Source organism: Oncorhynchus tshawytscha, linkage group LG15 (genome assembly GCF_018296145.1).
Source record: "Oncorhynchus tshawytscha isolate Ot180627B linkage group LG15, Otsh_v2.0, whole genome shotgun sequence".
NCBI classification, from domain to species: domain Eukaryota; kingdom Metazoa; phylum Chordata; class Actinopteri; order Salmoniformes; family Salmonidae; genus Oncorhynchus; species Oncorhynchus tshawytscha.
Genome location: NC_056443.1, coordinates 22,429,036 through 22,449,806, shown reverse-complemented (window position 1 = coordinate 22,449,806; position 20,771 = coordinate 22,429,036). Strand labels below are relative to the sequence as shown.

The window sequence follows — 20,771 nt, the reverse complement described above, 5'->3', positions numbered from 1 at the left end:
GTCACCTGTAGTGTGTGAGCTGTAGGAATGTTGCACGATTAGAACAGTGGCAGACACACACACACTTGTTGTCATAAATGTGAACCCTAGAGTATGGATGACTAAGCAGCATGTATATTATCTTAGAGTTTTCACACTGCTTTTGCCCTCTACTCATTAGATGTGATGGTTTTGATTCAGTGGGCAGTTTTAAAGATCACTCTCTCCTGAATTGCATTGATGGCCACTGGTCCTGACAGTCGTTTAATTGAACCAATTTCAATGACCGCTGAACAAAGTACCCCGGGTATGACCAATTGCTTCAATAATCTGATCAATTACAGTCGCTACAAGTAGTGTGTGTCTGTGTGTGTGTGTGCCCATGTGTGTGCGTTCTGCATATGGTTTTTGCCCCACTGTGTCTAAGCCAAACCCATTCAAGTTTAGAACTTGACCTTTGACCTTGTACCGTGTCAACTTTCCCCTCAGATTGCCTGTGCTGTGTTCGCTGCCCTGCTCCACTTCTTCTTCCTGGCGGCCTTCACCTGGATGTTCTTGGAGGGCGTGCAGCTCTACATTATGCTGGTGGAGGTGTTCGAGAGCGAGCACTCGCGCAAACGCTACTTTTACCTGGTGGGTTACGGTGTGCCAGCGCTCATCGTGGCCGTGTCTGCCGCCGTGGACTACCGCAGCTATGGAACGGACCGAGTGTGAGTATTTACCGGAAATGGAACCACGGCTTTAGAACCATACCATTATAACGTTGACCGTAAGAACCCCGCTATTTAAACCATGCCCACCATTAACCCATTCCTAAGGTGTACATTCTAAAGCAGTGTTGCTCAAATCTCTCCTCAAGCACTGCGTGTTCCTTTATATTTTCCAGTACTGGCACACCGGATTCAAATGGGGTTGCAATTGAACAAATGTGTGAAACGTCAGGGTGGTCCCAAGGACGAGTTTGGGAAGCAATTCTCGAGAATCGGTAACTGGGGAAACAATAACGTGTTAACTTATTGTAGTCAACGTATTGAAATAATGGCTCGTTCAAACATGTTGTCGTCCATACGACCAGCACCTTCTGATGGCACACAATACCAGGCTGACGGCCATGTCTGAACTATTCCAATATGGTTGTGATATGTTCACTATGGCTGTTGTGTAGGCAGGGTGGTCCACTGCTGTTAGTGTTTCTTTGTTTACCGGCTGTCTAGACGTAGTGACGTTCTGCTGTGCCGTTCTGTTTGGTTTTTGAGAGCATGGTGGAAGTTCTTCTGCCGTTCTAAATCAGAGTCTGTATTCATCTCAGCATCTCAGATTAGGAGTTCTGATCTAGGATCAGGTGCCCTCCCTCTCCATGCAAAACTGATCCTAGATCAGCACTCTGGCCCTGATGACCCCATGATAGAGGGGTTTCCTGAACACATGACCTGAATGAGAAACATCTGGTAGACTAAAACAAGGGCACGTAGGAGTTTTTCTTCTGACCAGGAACAACTATCTTGACACTAAATTTGGTTTATTTCCAAATGTATTTGTTCAGGTTAATTCACACAACCGCACTGAATCAGCTGACTAATTTCATTGAATAAAAACAGTGTGCGGTGGTCGTTATAATTGCAATAACTGCTGCAATAACTAATGCTCCTCGTCACTCCCGAACGGTTATTCTAACTCAGAACTTCTGCTGACCTGAACAAAATGTCTAACGGTGGCAAATGCAAGCCATAGCTGTGTGAATGTCAAGCCATTGTGGTTAGCGTCTTCAGCATTTACGCAACTCCTGTACAACTGAGCATGAGAGCAATAGATGGAGAGATGAGGCACTAGACGGAGCCGGAGCGAGAAAGGGAGCCGTCGGGAATGTAATTGTCATGCGTTCTTATGTTTCCCCGCTGAAGACACTGGAGAAATGATTTGATTTGCTCTCGCACTTCTCTCTGAAATATAAACCAGCGGTCCTAACAATGACACAAAGCAGTAGTAGAGAGAAACTGTTCCTCTCTCACTAAATATGTAGCCAATCTGGAGGGGGGAAAAAATACAAAAAAAAACTGCATCAGAGGTTTTCACAAAATGTTTATCATACATGTCACTGTAGGAACTTTAGTGGTCTAATAATTGGTGATAATTGGTGACTTCATTAAATCATTAATTTGCCTACTGTTTCAAATTAATAATGTGGGATACGGGCATCGTTTTAATTCAAAGGGAACAATTAACTTGAAACTCTGATTAGTAGTTTAGCCTTCGTTCATCAAGTCTCATATCAACAGTCTTAAAGGATACATAAGGTCTTTAATTGTATTAGAGCCAGCATTTGGCAAAGCAAGAGAGAACCACATTTAATAAATATAGGGTTTATTGTTACGCCAGAGAAACAAACACACAATGAAAAGAAACAAAGACTATGATTCATCTATTAAGATTATAATTTTGCAATGACGAATATTCAAGAAGGAAACACAGAGAATGTAATTTACTGAGTCAATGGTCAGATTCCTCTCTCTGTCTTTCTCATCGACCTGCGTCGGTACCGTCTATTGGCGCAGTCAGCTTTGTGTTGCACACAAGCTATGAAGATGTCCAAGAACCCACTCTTGTGGGCCATTCGTTCTTCAGCAAAGTCTGTCCATTGTTCTTAATTCCTGGTAAGTGTTCCATCTCCGATTCTTCGTGAGGAAGACGTGCCTCTGAGTTCAGAGGCCGTTTCCTAGAATTCTGTATCAGTCCAAGACTGACGATTCTTTGTCATGCCTATTTTCCTCTCTCCCTCCTGAAAGACAAGTCTCTTTCTCCTCCAAATCGATTCAATTCTCCTTTCGTCTGTCTTTTGGCTTTCAACTGAATTTCCAACTGCCGGAGAGCAGTTTTTATTAGGGTGGGTGTGACTCTTTATCCGATGGCCTCAGACATCAAGGGAGATGGGAGTTCTCCATCCCGCTTTGAGTCAGAGTGACTTGTAAATAAGACATTAAAAAAAGACTCCCAGGCCCTTATTGTACATATGAAATTGTTTCCAAAGTGTTTGTCTTACATTCTAGAACACAATGATACCAGATATGTAATATGTACTAACGTGTATTTAGAAGAGTAGATATATAAAAGTACACATTTTACAGAGTAGATATATAAAAGTACACATTTATTGACAATACCTTCACGTAACACGTCGTCATTTCATATGTATTTAAGAGTAGGGATAAAAGTCTATACTTTATCGTTTGCCTGTGTTACAGAAGAGGTGGGCGTTTTCCCGCCCAACATCATGGGGAAACCTTTGATAGACACACCACATGACCTTGGTTGTGTCTCCTGAGAGGTCAGAGTTCAACCTTTTCCTTCGAGATGGTGTGACTAGTCAGCTATCTCCTTAGAGCAGGAAGAAATACTATAAGTCAGTTCCTAAAGGTTTTGCCTGTTGGGCGAAGATGGTCTGTGGGGGTGAACATGGAGAGTCACGCCATGGGAATGTGATCCTGTGACCCCCTAGAGTAACAACATATACACTACCATTCAAAGGTTTGGGGCCACTTATGTATTTGACTTTGAAAGAAAAGCAATTTTTTGTCCATTTAAAATAACATAAAATTGATCAGAAATACAGTGTAGACATTGTTAATGTTGTAAATGACTATTGTAGGTGGACATATGGAATATCTACATAGGTGTTCAAAGGCCCATTATCAGCAACCATCACTCCTGTGTTCCAATGGCACTTTGTTTTAGCTAATCCAAGGTTATCATTTTAAAAGGCTAATTGGTCATTAGATAACCATTTTGCAATTAAGTTAGCACAGCTGAAAACAGTTCTGATTAAAGAAGCAATAAAACTGGCCTTCTTTAGACTAGTTGAGTATCTGGAGCATCAGCATTTGTGGGTTCGATTACAGGCTCAAAATGGCCAGAAACAATGGACTTTCTTCTGAAACTTGTCAGTCTATTCTGAGAAATTAAGGCTATTGCATACGAGAAATTGCTAAGAAACTGAAGATCTCACAACGCTGTGTACTACTCCCTTCACAGAACAGTGCAAACTGTCCCTAACCAGAATAGAAAGAGGAGTGGGAGGCCCTGGTGAACAACTGAGCAAGAGGACAAGTACATTAGTGTGTCTAGTTTGAGAAACAGACGCCTCACAAGTCCTCAACCGACAGCTTCATTAAATAGTACCCGCAAATCATCAGTCTCACTGTCAACAGTGAAGAGTCGACTCCAGGATGCTAGAGCGTTGGACTAGTAACCGAAAGGTTGCAAGATCGAGTCCCTGAGCTGACAAGGTAAAATAAAATATGTTGTTCTGCACCTGAACAAGGCAGTTAACCCACTGTTCCTAGGCCGTCATTGAAAATAAGAATTTGTCCTTAACTGACTTGCCTAGTTAAATAAAGGTAAAATTAAAATATTAATGTTAATCCAACTTGCTTCAGGAAGCATGGGGTGAAATCTCAACAAATTACCTCAACAAATTGACAAACTAGAATGCCAATGTTCTGCAAGGCTGTAATTTCTTCAAATGGAGGATTTGTAGACACAATTATTATTTCAATTAAGAATCATTATTTCTAACTTTGTCAACATCTTGACTATATTTCCTATTCATTTTGCAGCTCATTTCATGTATGTTTTCATGGAAAACAATTACATTTCTAAGAGACCCCAAACTTTTGAATGGTAGTGTATACTTACACACACACACTAGACATTTGTGTGTAGCAGGAGCCACATTTCTTGGTGATGGATTGAGACGATAGCTGCCACTGCCTGTTGCCACAGCACCATGTGAATAATAAAATTCTAGCCACCGGTGGAACAATTATACGCAGCTGTGAGAGATGGGGGGGACGGACAGGGCGTGACATGCTCAGCTAGAGATGGAGGGGTTTGGGCATCACACAGCTCAATATTCCACCTAGAATCGGAATATAATCATTTGAGCAATAAAAACATGACCATGGGTTGTCCTGTTAACTGAGGAGAGAAAGTGTCACACTTTACAAATTCAAAATGGCCACTGAGATTTTGCTTAGTCACATCTCTAAGTGAGTCCAGTGACAGAGAACATAATGAAAAGCATTGTTTTGTGTTACATGCCCTCGCGTAGTTCCATTTAGGCTGTTATGGGGCTAATTCGCTCAGGAGTTAAACAGTAAGTGTGTTATAAGTGTTTCTGTTCCTATATAACAGCATGTTCCAATTGATTCCACAATCTGTTATTTTCAACTGTTTACCGAAATTAGTCTAGTCTATGTTGCCAGAGTATTCTTAGACTAATGTTAGATTGTGTTAGCTGTTGGGGACAATATCTCTATATGAACAGTGAATTTGGGGTTTGGGGTATATACTATTCTACTGTAAATTATATACCATGAGGTGAACTCATATAATGCCTTACCAAAAAGCCACATAGCTCACATTTCACCCTAAATAATTCACTTGATCATAGTTGACATTTAATAATGACAGTTTGTTATAACTTTGAGAGCATCTCTGTCCATTTTGCAACAGATAAACTGCTTTTAGACACCTTGGCATACGTGGAGCCCCTCATGTCCTCACACGTGACTTTAAGTCTCTTTATGTTCTCTTGTCTCGAGAGAACCTAAACGTCTCTCCCCCTCTCTCCAAAGTGTCTCTGAGCTAAACTAATGTGCCAAGTTGCTGTGTATCAGTGTCACCGATGCGGGTATGCAACACTAGACGTTGGGAGACAAAACGCTACCTGGGTTTCTATTCTCTTTCCGTCATAACCAAGAAGATCAGAGGAGGCTGCCGCCAACGCAGTGTCAGGCCGGCACATGGGGAAAAATGGATACGCTCAAAAATCAAAACAGAACCCTGACATGACTGGAGAGGAGAACATGCAGATAGTCGGAGGATTGCTGGCTTGAGTATTCTCCAGAAATGACAGCCCTTTCCCTTTAAAAAAAAATCAGCTTTCAGCATATTTCATAAGGACTACTTAGGAAGATTTTGATATGCGCATGCGTTTACATTGTCTCCACTTATCCCTTGATAAGAGCCACGTCGAGGATTGTCAAGTCTCAGTAACACCAAAGTAACACTCACTGGTTGTTTCCCAAATGGCACTCTATTCCCTATATGGTGCACTACTTTTGACCAGGGCCCATAGAGCGGTGCCATTTGTAGGGCTCTATAAAATCGGGATTATTTTGTTGTTGCCTTATTCAGTCATTTTTTTTTCTCCCAAATTACATAATTTTTGTGAGCTTTCCATTTTGTTCCTACCATTTTTTTGGTTTGTTTGTTTTTTTGTTGTTCAGTCTTAAAAATCACACTTTTTTAAATAGAAAAATAACACAATTGGATGGTTTAACTCCACACCAATGCTTAAACCAGGAGACCACTTTTGAGGTCTGAACAAAAATGTTTATGTTGATTTTATTTGTCAAACGTCAGTCAAGCATCAATCATCATGTCACCAGAATTACACCCTCACATTTTTTGGGAAAGGAGCATCAAGCTCACACCGTGTACTTTCACCACCCTGTGACGTTCTTCTTAACTTATCATTTGTAGCCATTAATAGCTAGAAGGGATCAAGCTTTTGTCAAATTAATATCAGATTTTACGTTTCATAGCAGGTTAGGAGAACCTACGCATCGGGTTAGGATAATTAACGTAGCAGGTTATGAGAATTAGGTTAATGTTAGGAAAAGGGTTAGGGTTAGCTCAAATGCAAAATTGGACCAAAACATCCTGTTTCCATCACAATAGTCTGGAATTTCTTCAAATATACAGTATGACTTTACTCGCATAAAAACTGTGAATGGAAAGTAGTGTTGTTAGCTATCTGGCCATCCAGAATCAAAACAACTCATGGACTTCTGCCCCATTGAAGCGTGGGCATCGTTTCCGTGACAACGTCAGCTAACCCATCTGTATTTATTTTCTTTCAAAGCCTCTTTTGGCACCATAACTGTGCTAGAGCGTGTTGGTGTGTGATGTAATTGCACATACTCGGCCAAGGCATTTGAGCTTGTAGCTGCGACTGTAGTCTAATAACGCTACTGACACCTAATATGGTTGAAACACGAGCGAATATTGCACTAGGGCCATTTCATGTAAGAAAATAAATATATTTTTCAGTATGTATTTCTGAACACTCACTATTGTAGTCCGTGTTCGAGGTGACACAGAATGCTCGGCACTGAGCAGATTTCAAATCTTGTGAGTGGAAACATTAATTTTGCAAGCATTTTGTGCAATATCTGGCGTGCGTTACCTGTGAATGCTGAGCTGTACCCACTTTAACATGAGAACCGCAGTAGGCCAACGGCCACTGACATTGTGATTTTGTCAATAAAAAAATCGCCCACCCCCCCAAGAAAAGCAACTTCCTGTCTCTTCCCTGACTTTTCCTAAATGTTTTATTTTACATTGCTCATTTGTCAGACTTGTAAAATCACAAACAGAAAGGTATTTAGAGCCTTTTTACCAGTTTTATTTTCTCACACCTATTCCCAACTTAACCCGCCAAGACAATGTGCTGTAGGACGTTGGTACCCGGGCCAGGCGCTAATGCGTCTCTCTCTCCTCGCTGAATGAATGATAAATAGTTGAATAGGAAATAATTGTGCACTTAACTTCACAATTGAAATTAAATTAGGCCTTACTGAATGGCAAAGAGAGTGAAGAGGTTGATTTTTAATTTAGAACAACAATAGTGTAATGATGAGTGTGTGTTAAGCCTATTTATCAGAGTTGGCGCCCATGTTTCTAGCAAATCATTTCACCGTGCACTTTGTGGGTTGATATTTTCTTTTACGTTTTAATTTGTAAATAGATGCTGTTAAGGGACTGTTTTATTTACTATAACTCTATTACTTATTATATTTATTGTAAGGCAAACGAAAATTGCAAAACTCTATCCATGTTGATGAGCTAGCGGAAGCAAACGATGCCAGTTAGCCTGCACAGCCGGCTCATCGAAACTACTCCTAAACAACACAGAAACTAAACAAGACCAAAACTAATTTCACACATAATAACAGTTAGCCTAAAGACCCAATTCGATTTTTACAATAGTCTGATGAGTGAAAATATGATGTTGTCAAATTTTATGTGAAGAAATGGCCACAGCTTGGAATTGACATATGCAGGGGAAGGAGCATAACTTGATCAAATCCTCCTTCAGAGTCACATGCAGGTCAAATGTTCTATATAGTACCAGAAAGAGCATATTCTGCATTCTATGAGACTTTGTCAAATAACTCTGGAAATTCAAAAAGGTGCGGCTCTATTTTTAAATATCACTTTTTCGAAGAATATCTGCGCTTACCCTTCAGCACTTGCACGACAGCATTGCTCTGGCTACTAAGCAAAGATTGGTAACATAATATGCTATCCTGATTTTTCAAATACATTTTCTTATTTCCACAATGTTTCTTTAGACCTTCCCAAACAAAATTATCAGGATTTCTTTGTGATTTGATTTTCGTTTTTTACTTATAGACTAGATCAGGTATATTCCGCTCTTACCAGCAGTCCGGAGCCTGCTGGTGTTCTACCTGATCATTCATTTCACCCACCTGGTATCCCAGATTTAAATCATCCTTGATTAGAAGGGTACAAGGGGAAAAATGCAGTGAGACTGACTTCAATGTCCAGAGTTGAGTTTGAGGGGCCTAGAGTAACCTAAACTAATGAAAATGCAATTATGTTCTTTTAAATAATATTTTTTTAGTATTCTAATGTTACCCAAGACATTCTTAAACACGACCTAATGATTATTGTTCCAATAGCATATATCAAATGTGCTGATTAAACTGTTAGAATGTTGATGCGTCATAGTCTGGAAGTGGTGTCGAAAATAGGCTCTAGACTTTTTCAGTAGGACTTTCTCAACCTTCTCTATAAGGTACATATAGGCTGTAGGGCCAGGTGGTTCTAGTGTTATGTTACACTTTCAGACAGTGGCCATAGGCTATTGCGGCTATTTGAGAATAATGTAGACCTATCATAGTGGCCTATCAACAAAACATTTCCACATATAGCTGTTGTCTTCTATGATATCGTCTACAATAGCCAATATGTGGTGTTCAATGTAGGCCTACATTCCATGAGGCTTTTTAAAAACATTTATGCATGGCTTGACATTAACCATTTTAGGGCTGATGTTTTAATCTAAAAGCTCAAATCACTTCCTAACATTTAAGAAATGATCTGTAACACAATTGGCCAAGTAGGTGACTGAAAATTACATTGTATTGTGTTATATGATGCAAGAAACCACTTTACAAAATTAAATTCATACTCTCTTCCTTTTGGCTTATTTGCATATTCAAGCCTGTCTCAAAACAGGACACTGCCCCTTTAAGACAAAAAAAAAAGCTCTTTATCTGACTCGCTTGTTAAAGACTGCTAGATATCTACATGTTCCGTGCTCTTGCAGGAAGCAATCACTCCCTCATTGCTGACCCAAATTAGCTATAACCGGGGCTAGAAACTCACTAACTAATGTGCACACGCAGCTACACACGGCTCTGCTCTGTGATCTCAAATGTGCATCTAGGCTAGCTACTCTGACAGAGGGTGATGGAAAAACCGCTTATGCCCATGAAATAGATCAAGGGTACGCCAATGGGCTCCTCAGCAGGCTCAGCCTAAATCAAAACCACCAACTTAGTCTTGAAGTTAGATTTGGTTTGTTGCATTAAAAGGGAGTGTTATTAAGTTGATTCAATCCCAGTTTCCACAGTAGATGTGAAAATGTATCTGTTTAAAACCAGGAAAGATTAGTAAATTTTTAGTAAAGTTCAATCTCATGCCAGCTGGCAGTTATTGAGCAGCTTAGAGGGAACACTGGTGACACGTTACAGTAATATTAAACCTCCAGTTGCATTGTTGCGTTTCCTTCCAGTGTTCGAGTACGGCCCGCACTGTCCGAAGCCAAGTGCTATCCTCTCAATCTGCCTTGAAATGCTGTTGAATTACAGAAAAAGTGTTGCCCCTTCCATTTTGCCTATTTGTCAGTCTGAATGACGACAGAGTAAGAAGCTGTCATTTCAGATGGCCAAAAATGGAGGTCTACCTAGCAGCGGCGGAGATGAAACGATTAATAATTTAGCTAGCAGGTCATGTATCAGCTTCATTTTTGTCGTCCCAGTATTGCCTTCATCTGGCATCCAGCCCTGTGTGATCATATCTGGGCCCATTCGAGTTCATCCAGCCCTGTGTGATCATATCTGGGCCCATTCGAGTTCATCCAGCCCTGTGTGATCATATCTGGGCCCATTCCAGTTCAATCAGCCAAATAGTATACTGTAACTGTCTTGTATTGGTGTGATGGGAAAGGGGATACATAGTCAGTTGCACAAATGAATGCATTCAACCAAAATGTGTCTTCCCCATTTAACCCAATACCCTCTTTACCTTTTGCAAGCTCAGGGATTCGAACCATCAACCTTTCGGTTACTGGCCCAACGCTCTTAACCCCTAGACTACCTGCCAGAGAAGTGAAGCAAGCGCATGTGTTGATGTGGTAATGGACTGTAAGAGGGGTTCATTGGTTAAAGGTGGACTCTGCGATATGACGTAGATCCATAAAGTAAACCGCATAGTGGGTAAATATCCTCAACAACTAAGAGCATTGAAGCGCGAGGCTCAACTTCTCTGCTGTTTTGGGGCCCTGGCTACCATGCTCTGAACAGCATGAAGTGAACACCTGCACATGCGCCGATACGGTGTGTGACTGTTTGTGGGCAAAGTGCTGCATCTCGCTCATCTCAATATCTCCAGTGCTGCTCATTGCAACGTCATTTCGCTGAGTCTAGCTTTAGCATGATGAGGTTGAACAGTTCTTCTAGGTCTCTATAGGCCTTTTCACACTAGTTGAGCTGAGCCATACTGCACTGGCCTGCTGACACCCCCCCCATAGTTGCTGGAAAGGACAACGTGAAAGGAAATGCATCCGAAAGCCAGCATAGTATGGTTTGGGTCGGCACAATAGTGTTAAAAAGGTAAAAGTGTGCATATGGTTAATGGTTGTGATACTTCAATTTCATTTTACTTAATGAGGGAATGAGTGGGGAGTGGAATTCAGTTGAGGGCATGGAATTCAATTGAGGGCATGGAATTCAATTGAGGGCATGGAATTTATTCCATTGTTTTCTGTGCAAACTTTTCCAACCATGAACTGTATTTCTGTGTCCCTATTCAACTCCTGATATGGAATGGACCTCAAGCCTAATAAGCATGTTAACATACCAGCCTGGAGGTGCTGCAGACAGGATCATATCAGAGACGTAGAGTGAAGGACTGACCATCCATGGTATCAAATGTATAGTTTGAACCATGTGTTGAGGCTGTACAGTGTTTGTTTATATTTACGCTGTTTACAAACATGGGAGTAAAAAGTGTATATTTTGGTTTGAGCTCAGCTCAAGTTGTAAGAATCAATGGGGATATATCTTAAATTTATTAGGCCAAAAATGGATGTAGCAATTTAAGGATTCTAGCTTTAAATTTAGGATTGGGGAGGGGACCTGTACCTAGGGGAAACGTCACCCCCCCGAGCCACCTTTACAGTTTTGTTACTCTGTCCTTTGATAACTCTGTTGTGACCATCACACCCTTTAAGCAGTTATGGCACTGAAACTCCAAAATCCCACCCTCCAAACCCTCATGCAATGGTCATAACTCTCCTACCCCCTTGCGGCACTGTGTTTTTGAAGTGCTCATTTCTCTTTGTCATTCCAGCCTCCATGTTGATGTATGTCCTGTGTGCTGGCCTCACCTTATACCGCTCGCTCTCTCACTCTCTCTCGCCCTCTCTCTACCCTGCCCCACCCCCTTCTCTCTCTCTCTCTCTCTCTCTCCCTCCCTCTTCCCCAACCCCTTCTCTCTCTCTCCATTTCTCCCTCCCTCCCCCCTCTTTCTCCACTGTACTATCCTCTCACACATTCTCTGTATTCATGTAGCAGAGATGGTCAAACAAGACAAGGAGATGATGATGATGATGATGATAATATTCCATAAATGATGTACTCTCTCTCTTTTCTCCTCCCCTCCAGGTGCTGGCTTCGTCTGGACACTTACTTCATTTGGAGTTTCATAGGACCGGCAACCTTGATAATTATGGTAAGCGTCCCTTCTTCCCCACTCCCATACTATCTCATTAACCCTATTTAGCCCCCCAGGTCACTGCTTCAATGGTCCAGAGAGAACATCCACTTTCCTCTGTAACTCCGTTGGGTATGAGCCACTGCTGGTCATGTGTCATGGTGGGAAATGGATGAGGAGGTGAACTGTGAAGTATTGCGGTTAGTCGCTTTGCCGCACAACTGACAGAGATGTCTTTGCTGAGGGAGAGAGGAACTCCACTTAGAATTCAGTCACCAAGTGATGCCTCTCTACGATTTATGATTGATTTTCACCCAGAACATCCACCTAGAATCGTACACTGGGTTTACTATTACTTTGTACCTTGAGGCACAGAGAGAGGACACACAATCCGACACAGGCACACAAGCAGGCACTCCGAAGCCACATAAGCTGAGGTAAAATACACACACACACACACACACACACACACACACACACACACACACACACACACACACACACTCTCTCACGGGTTAATTCCTAACTTAGATATTTTCAAAACCCGAAATGCATGTCTAATGCTCTTTCTACACGCTCCAATGTTCTGAAATCACAAAACACTATTATTTCCACTTCATGACTCATGCTTTTTCTCTGTAACAGCCAGAATACTTCCACTAAGAAAGGCTGGCTCCTTCTGGAATCGTAGTCCCTCTAGGATGGGGGGGGGGAGATAAGTAGAAGAGATGTAGAAAAGGGCTAGTCACTTCCCCAGCACAGTGTGTTATGAGTTACAATTCAATTGGTGTCATTTCGAGGGGGCCATACTATTTTGAGATGGCGCTACCGCTGGTTCATTACCATTTAATCTAAACTGATTTAAGTGGATTTAACAAGTGACATCAGTAAGGGATCATATATTTCACCTGGATTCACCTGGCCAGTCTCTCATGGAAAGAGCTCAGTGCACCACTCAGTGCCTACGTGGTAGTGATACTGTATACAACGTTCATATAATGTTGTGCTCTATTTGGCAAAGTGGGAAAACCGCATCTTGTTCCTACACTACATACTCAACCAGCTCTAACAATGTCTCCCCGACTTAAAAATAAATGAAAACATCATCTACGACACACAAACTCCATCTCAAGCTATGCTCTCTCCTTTCTTTCACTCCATTCTCCCAGCTCAACGTGATTTTCCTAGGCATCGCGCTGTACAAGATGTTCCACCACACCGCCATCCTCAAACCTGACTCTGGTTGCCTCGACAACATCAAGTAAGTCACACGTCCTTCCAGGCATTGGGACCTTCCACACGCGACGCTTGGACTGTACATCCCAGTGGTAACCTAATATGGCAAACCAGGTTCCGATGGCTCAGTGGTGCTTGTGGGTTCAATTCCCACCTGGGCCACATATACTGAACATATGTTAACTGTAAGTCACATTTGCATTTAAGTTAACAAAAACAAAGATATTATAAGGAACGATTGATCTCATGTACATCACAATAAGCCGAGACTTTGAGATGGAAGCTGTATACTTATGAGATGTGTCGCTGGTTAGAAAAACTCCTGTTTTATTTGTGAACCTTTCAAAACACATAAAGATGGGTGAGAATGGCCATGCAGGATGCGCAGCCCTCCAGGTTCATAACTCTCAGTTTCACTAAAGGCTGTGTCGTGGTTGGGGAGGCAAGGGTTCAAATGAGACAGGTCTTACGGCAGGCGTCCTTCATTATCTGAAGTGCACGCTTGTCGGCGGCAGGAGAGGCCAAGAGACAATCTGGTGGAATTAACCTGACCGGTCGTCATCGGTTACCACGCAGATGAATATTCATAAAAGGAAGTGTTTGTTTGTGTGCACGCTTGCATGCGTGCTGTACATGTGCGCTCGCGTGAATGCTCGCACCCTGCCACTCAGGATATGAAAATATGAATGACATTAGAAATCCCACTGGTAGCCCTTCCCTGCAGTCAATTGACCAAATTCACCCTCTCTTGGCCTCAAGGGTGGAATGTTTTTCATATTTTTTTCGTAATTAATCATTTTTTTCAAACCCTGAAATTGTGGTGTTTCTATGTCAAAAGATGTTGTTATATTTCAGTCTGTGATGCATAAAAAGTGTAATATTGAGATACTTTTGTTTCAAAGTAGATTTGTGTAAGAACACCAAGAAACACTCTGTGTGACTCTGATTGAGCGCACCGCAGTAAAAGATTAACTGGCGTTGCAATTTATGAGTGACAATTAATAAATATAAATAAATGTGTTTTAATATCAAATGTTATTTGTAACATAACAGGTAGACCTTACAGTGAAATGCTTACTTTACAAGCCCTTAAACAACAATGCAGTTCAAGAAATAGTTAAGAAAATATTTACTAAATTAACTAAAGTAACACAATAAAATAACAAGGCTATATACAGGGGGTACCAATACAGAGTCAATGTGCGGGGGCACAGGTTAATCAAGGTCATTTGTACATGTAGGTAGGGCTAAAGTGACTACGTCTAGATAATAAACAGTGAGTAGCAGCAGTGTAAAAACAAGGGGGTTGTCAATGCAAATAGTCCAGGTGGCCATTTGATTAATTGTTCAGCAGTCTTATGGCTTGGGGGTAGAAGCTGTTAGGGATCTTTTTGGACCTAGACTTGGCGCTCCGGTACCGCTTACCATGCAGTAGCAGAGAGAACAGCCTATGACTTGTGACTCACTGTGCTTTGGGAAACAAAATAACCATCTATTGTGATATCACCAAAATAACAATTGGATAGAATGTTGAAGGTTTGGTCATTCCTAGACTTAGTTCATTTAAATTTGAATCATATCTGTGTTTTATGCCCATCTTTGCTGGTGTTATGTGTTCATTATGTGGTGTAATTCAAGGTAATTTGTTGGTCGTGTCTTTTAACATTAGTGCATAATGACACAGTGGGGCCTTTTCTCCTCTAGGAGCTGTGTCAATACAATGACACAGCATTTTTGTGGTGTTGACTTGGTGTAATTACAACCAGGTGTCAGGGTAGACTTATTTTGTGGCTAGGCTGAAGTAATTTCTCTGCCTCTACCAGTCCTAAATCCTCCAGTTGTTTTCTATGTTTTACCTGTCCTCCTGTTTGAAGACACTGGTGGCATCGGTGTGTTTTAAGGTGGTGATACTAGTGGCACCATCTCAAGCGTCTTGTCACTGCTTTTGTCAGAGTGGAGTGAGCATCTGCTGGCCTTGTACTCTCAGCAAGTGTGCACATACACACACATACTTTACACAACCCGCCACACACTCACACTTTTTCTCGCTTTATTCCTATGCGCACACACACACACACACATTATATAGTTCGCATTCTAGCAGGTGTTGAGGCCAGTTTTCCAGAGGATGCCTGCTCTGTGAACTCCGAGTGACATCCCTGTCTAAATTGTAATCCCGAGCTGATGGGAGAGCTGAGTAAACACTCGACTGGACAGGACCGTCTGTATCAGAATCAATAGTAATCTGTTGGATACCATTGATAGCAGTCTGAGACATGTTGGTGTGACAGAGTTTAAAGCCCAGAGCTGTGCATACATCCGCGACTCAATAACAAACCGTTAAAACCAGGTTAGTAAATATGATAATATGTAATAATGGACCATGTGTTACGATCAACTGGGAGTGGTGGTGGGTGGAATCAGGCGCAGAGAGCAGGGTTCAGTCTTTCCTTCAAATTTAATCCCCAGTGCAACAAAAACAGTCACGCCAACACACAGGGCGTATAATAAGTTGCCGGTCCAAACAATAGGACAAAATAGTCCGGAGAATAAATGTACGAATAATTCACACCATCAAACACAGAGTAACACAAACAAGCCCGCACAAATACCCAGCGGGCCTAGTGCCCTTAAATACCCTACAAACAAACCCTAATACAAAACAGGTGTACCCAATTACCAAAAACAAACGGAAAGGAAATCGATGGCAGCTAATAGGCCGGCGACGACGACCGCCGAGCACCGCCCGAACAGGAAGAGGCACCGCCTTCGGCAAGGTTCGTGACAGTACTCCCCCCCTGACGCGCGGCTCCCGCAGCGCGCCGACCCCGGCCTCGAGGACGACCCGGAGGACGAGACGCAGGGCGATCCGGGTGGAGGCGATGGAAATCCCTCAAGAGGGAAGGATCTAAAATGTCCCTCCCCGGTACCCAGCACCTCTCTGAACACTCGTCTGACCACCCCTTAAGAGCCCCCTGTTTCCAGGAAATAAGGGGATTGTGAATAGCCAGCCAGGGAACCCCCAACACCACCGGAAACCCAGGTGAATCAATAAGGTAGAAACTGATCCTCTCCCTATGATTCCCCTGCGTTACCATGTCCAGCGGAATCGTGGCCTCCCTGACCAACCCTGACCCTAACGGTCGGCTATCTAAAGAGTGCACGGGGACAGGTGGGTCTATCTGTACTAACGGAATACCCAATTTACGGGCGAGTCCACGATCCATAAAACTCCCAGCTGCGCCTGAATCGACTAGCGCCTTATGCTGAAGAGAGGGGAAAACGCAGGAAAAAAATTAACAACAACATGTGACCAACAGGGAGCTCTGGGTGAGTTTGGTGCTTACTCACCTGGGGTGGCCGAGGAGTGTTCCGCCGACCCTCTCGACTCCCAGAGGGACTCCTCCAACACCGGTCCGAAGTGTGTCCTCTCCGTCCACAATAGGAGCAGGAGGAGCCCCCTCTGATCCCCTAGATGCAGCTCCTCCCAACTCCATCGGAGTGGGAGTGGGAGAGCTGGAAGGTGGAATTAACAGGACCCCTTCTGAACGCCCGCGGGCAGCCAGCAGGTTGTCCAATCGAATAGACATGTCTATTAGTTCATCCAGGGAGAGAGTTGTGTCCCTGCAAGCTAGCTCCCGGCGGACGTCCTCCCGGAGACTACACCGGTAATGGTCCATCAGGGCCCTGTCATTCCACCCAGCACCAGCAGCTAGGGTCCTAAACTCCAACGCGAAGTCCTGTGCGCTCCTCGTCTCCTGTCTGAGGTGGAACAGTCGCTCACCCGCCGCTTTACCCTCTGGTGGATGATCGAACACAGCTCGGAAACGGCGGGTGAACTCCAGGTAGTTGTCCCGAACCGAGTCTGGACTGTTCCAGACCGCGTTAGCCCAGTCCAGGGCCCTGCCCGTTAAACAGGAGACGAGGAGGCTCACACTCTCCTCACCCGAGGGAGCCGGACGCACGGTAGCCAGGTAGAGCTCTAGCTGGAGCCAAAATCCCTGGCACCCAGCCGCCGCTCCATCGTACTCCCTCGGGGGGGAGAGACGCAGTGCGCCGGACCCAGAGGATGACGTAGGTGGAGGAGGTGATGTCAGCAGTGGGGGAGCTGGGGTAGACGTCGGTAGGCCACTCCTCTCCCATCGTTCCATCCTCTCCATCATCTGGTCCATCGCGGTACCAATCCGATGGAGGACCGCTGTGTGGTGGTGAACGCGCTCCTCCATAGTGGGGAGAGGGGTGGTCGCTGCTCCTGCTGATTCCATTTCAATGGTGCGGGCTTCTGTTACGATCAACTAGGAGTGGTGGTGGGTGGAATCAGGCGCAGAGAGCAGGGTAAAGTCTTTCCTTCAAATTTATTCCCCAGTGCAACAAAAACAGTCACGCCAACACACAGGGCGTATAATAAGTTGCCGGTCCAAACAACAGGACAAAATAGTCCGGAGAATAAATGTACGAATAACTCACACCATCAAACACAGAGTAACACAAACAAGCCCGCACAAATACCCAGCGGGCCTAGTGCCCTTAAATACCCTACAAACAAACCCTAATACAAAACAGGTGTACCCAATTACCAAAAACAAACGGAAAGGAAATCGATGGCAGCTAATAGGCCGGCGACGACGACCGCCGAGCACCGCCCGAAAAGGAAGAGGCACCGCCTTCGGCAAGGTTCGTGACACCATGAATACTGTCGTGCCTCTGCGACTATGGACTCTTATTACAGCAAGAATGACCATCAGTTTAGCTTGCTTTTGTTTCATTCTAGGATCTTAATGTGAGCACCCTGTTGCAGGAGTACTCTCCTTATTACACTTCTAGTGTGTTTGAGATTTAAAAAGGCTTCTGAAGTTTGTAATTTCCACTTCCACTGATTTTTCCTTACAAAAAAAGTAGCACCCCTACAAAAATGTCCAATATTATAATCCACATAATAATTCACATTTCCTCTTGTTGCAGGATTATTGAGAGCCTATGTTACAGCCTGATTATAAAATTAATTGTTTTTTTACCTCATCAATCTACACACAATACCCCATAATGACAAGGCAAAAACGGGTTTCTAGAAAAACGGAATTATCACATTTACATAAGTATTCAGACCCTTTACTTGACACAATACTGTCTCGGAGCTCTACGGACAATTCCTTCGACCTCATGGGTTGTTTTTTTCTCTGACATGCACTGTCAACTGTGGGAACTTATATAGAAATGTGTGTGTCTTTCCAAATCATGTCCAATCAATTAAATTTACCACTGGTTGACTCCAATCAAGTTGTAGGAACATCTCAAGGATGATCAATGGAAACAGGATTCAAAACTCATAGCAAAGGGTCTGAATACTTATGTTAGAAAATGAATTAAAATATTTGCAAAAACTTTAATAAACAACTGTTTTCGCTTTGTCAATATGGCGTATTATGTGTAGATTGATACAAAAATGTTAATATTTAATCAATTATAGAATAAGGCTGTAACGTAACAAAATGTGGAAAAAGGCAGGAGGTTTGAATACTTTCCGAATGCACTGTTTTCTTGTACAGTAGGTCAACCATCTTAGTGCTAACACGTTTGACAACAGCTGTTGATACTGTGACCTGATTTTGAACCTAACGGGTTATTGAGTAGATAATCATCACCAACTGAGTGTTTTTAAAGGCGACTGGAGAAATTTAAGCAAACCATTTTTTTTTTAAATGTTTACATTTTAAAGTTTAGTAAAGACAAGATTTTTGAACTCCCCCTAGCCGTTTATCAAGCAAGTGTTACGATTTCGTCTAAGAATACTGTGAATGAGTTATAGAGGTTCTGCTTCCGGCGCCGACAGAGATGGCCGCCTCGCTTCGCGTTCCTAGGAAACTATGCAGTTTTTTGTTTTTTTACGTGTTATTTCTTACACTAGTACCCCAGGTCATCTTAGGTTTCATTACATACAGCCGAGAAGAACTACTGAATATAAGATCAGCGTCAACTCACCATCAGTACGACCAAGAATATGTTTTTCGCGATGCGGATCCTGTGTTCTGCCTTACAACCAGTGCAACGGAGTGGATTACATGCAGCGACCCAAAAAAATGACTCAGAAAAAGAGGGAAACGAAGCGGTCTTCTGGTCAGACTCCGGGCACACCGTGCACCACTCCCTAGCATTCTTCTTGCCAATGTCCAGTCTCTTGACAACAAGGTTGATGAAATCCGAGCAAGGGTAGCAGGGACATCAGAGACTGGGCTTCACGGAAACATCTCCACGCAGCGGTGCAGCCAGCGGGTTTCTCCACGCATCGCGCCGACAGAAACAAACATCTCTCTGGTAAGAAGAGGGGCGGGGGCGTATGCCTTATGGCTAACGTGACATGGTGTGATGAAAGAAACATACAGAAACTCAAATCCTTCTGTTCACCTGATTTAGAATTCCTCACAATCAAATGTAGACCGCATTATCTACCAAGAGAATTCTCTTCGATTATAATCACAGCCGTATATATCCCCCCCAAGCAGACACATCGATGGCTCTGAACAAACTTTATTTAACTCTCTGCAAACTGGAAACGATTTATCCGGAGGCTGCATTCATTGTAGCTGGGGATTTTAACAAGGCTAATCTGAAAACAAGACCCCCTAAATTTTATCAGCATATCGATTGCGCAACCAGGGGTGGAAAGACCCTGGATCATTGTTACTCTAACTTCCGCAACGCATATAAGGCCCTGCCCCGCCCCCCTTTCGGAAAAGCTGACCACGACTCCATTTTGTTGATCCCTGCCTACAGACAGAAACTAAAACAAGAAGCTCCCACGCTGAGGTCTGTCCAACGCTGGTCTGACCAAGCAACCTCCACACTCCAAGACTGCTTCCATCACGTGGACTGGGATATGTTTCGTATTGCGTCAGACAACAACATTGACGAATACGCTGATTCGGTGTGCGAGTTCATTAGAACGTGCGTTGAAGATGTCGTTACCATAGCAACGATTAAAACATTCCCTAACCAGAAACCGTGGATTGATGGCAGCATTCGTGTGAAACTGAAGGCGCGAACCACTGCTTTTAATCAGGGCAAGGTGTCTGGTAACATGACTGAATACAAACAGTGCAGCTATTCCTCCGCAAGGCTATCAAACAAGCTAAGCGCCAGTACAGAGACAAAGTAGAATCTCAATTCAACGGCTCAGACACAAGAGGCATGTGGCAGGGTCTACAGTCAATCACGGACTACAGGAAGAAACCCAGCCCAGTCACGGACCAGGATGTCTTGCTCCCAGGCAGACTAAATAACTTTTTTGCCCGCTTTGAGGACAATACAGTGCCACTGACACGGCCTGCAACGAAAACATGCGGTCTCTCCTTCACTGCAGCCGAAGTGAGTAAGACATTTAAACGTGTTAACCCTCGCAAGGCTGCAGGCCCAGACGGCATCCCCAGCCGCGCCCTCAGAGCATGCGCAGACCAGCTGGCCGGTGTGTTTACGGA

At 43.3% G+C, this 20,771-nt stretch overlaps 1 protein-coding gene across 12 annotated transcripts in view; it reads left to right on the top strand.

Annotated features, from left to right (window-relative positions):
* The window catches only part of LOC112232768 (adhesion G protein-coupled receptor L3-like), a 328,717-nt gene that overhangs the window by 285,662 nt on the left and 22,284 nt on the right, over positions 1 to 20,771 (top strand). For all 12 annotated transcript variants that reach the window (XM_042298323.1, XM_042298322.1, XM_042298314.1 and 9 more), the window contains 3 exons: positions 469 to 689; positions 12,015 to 12,081; positions 13,233 to 13,324. In XM_042298323.1, the coding sequence (XP_042154257.1) occupies positions 469 to 689; positions 12,015 to 12,081; positions 13,233 to 13,324 (380 nt within the window). The remainder of the gene's footprint in view (positions 1 to 468; positions 690 to 12,014; positions 12,082 to 13,232; positions 13,325 to 20,771) is intronic.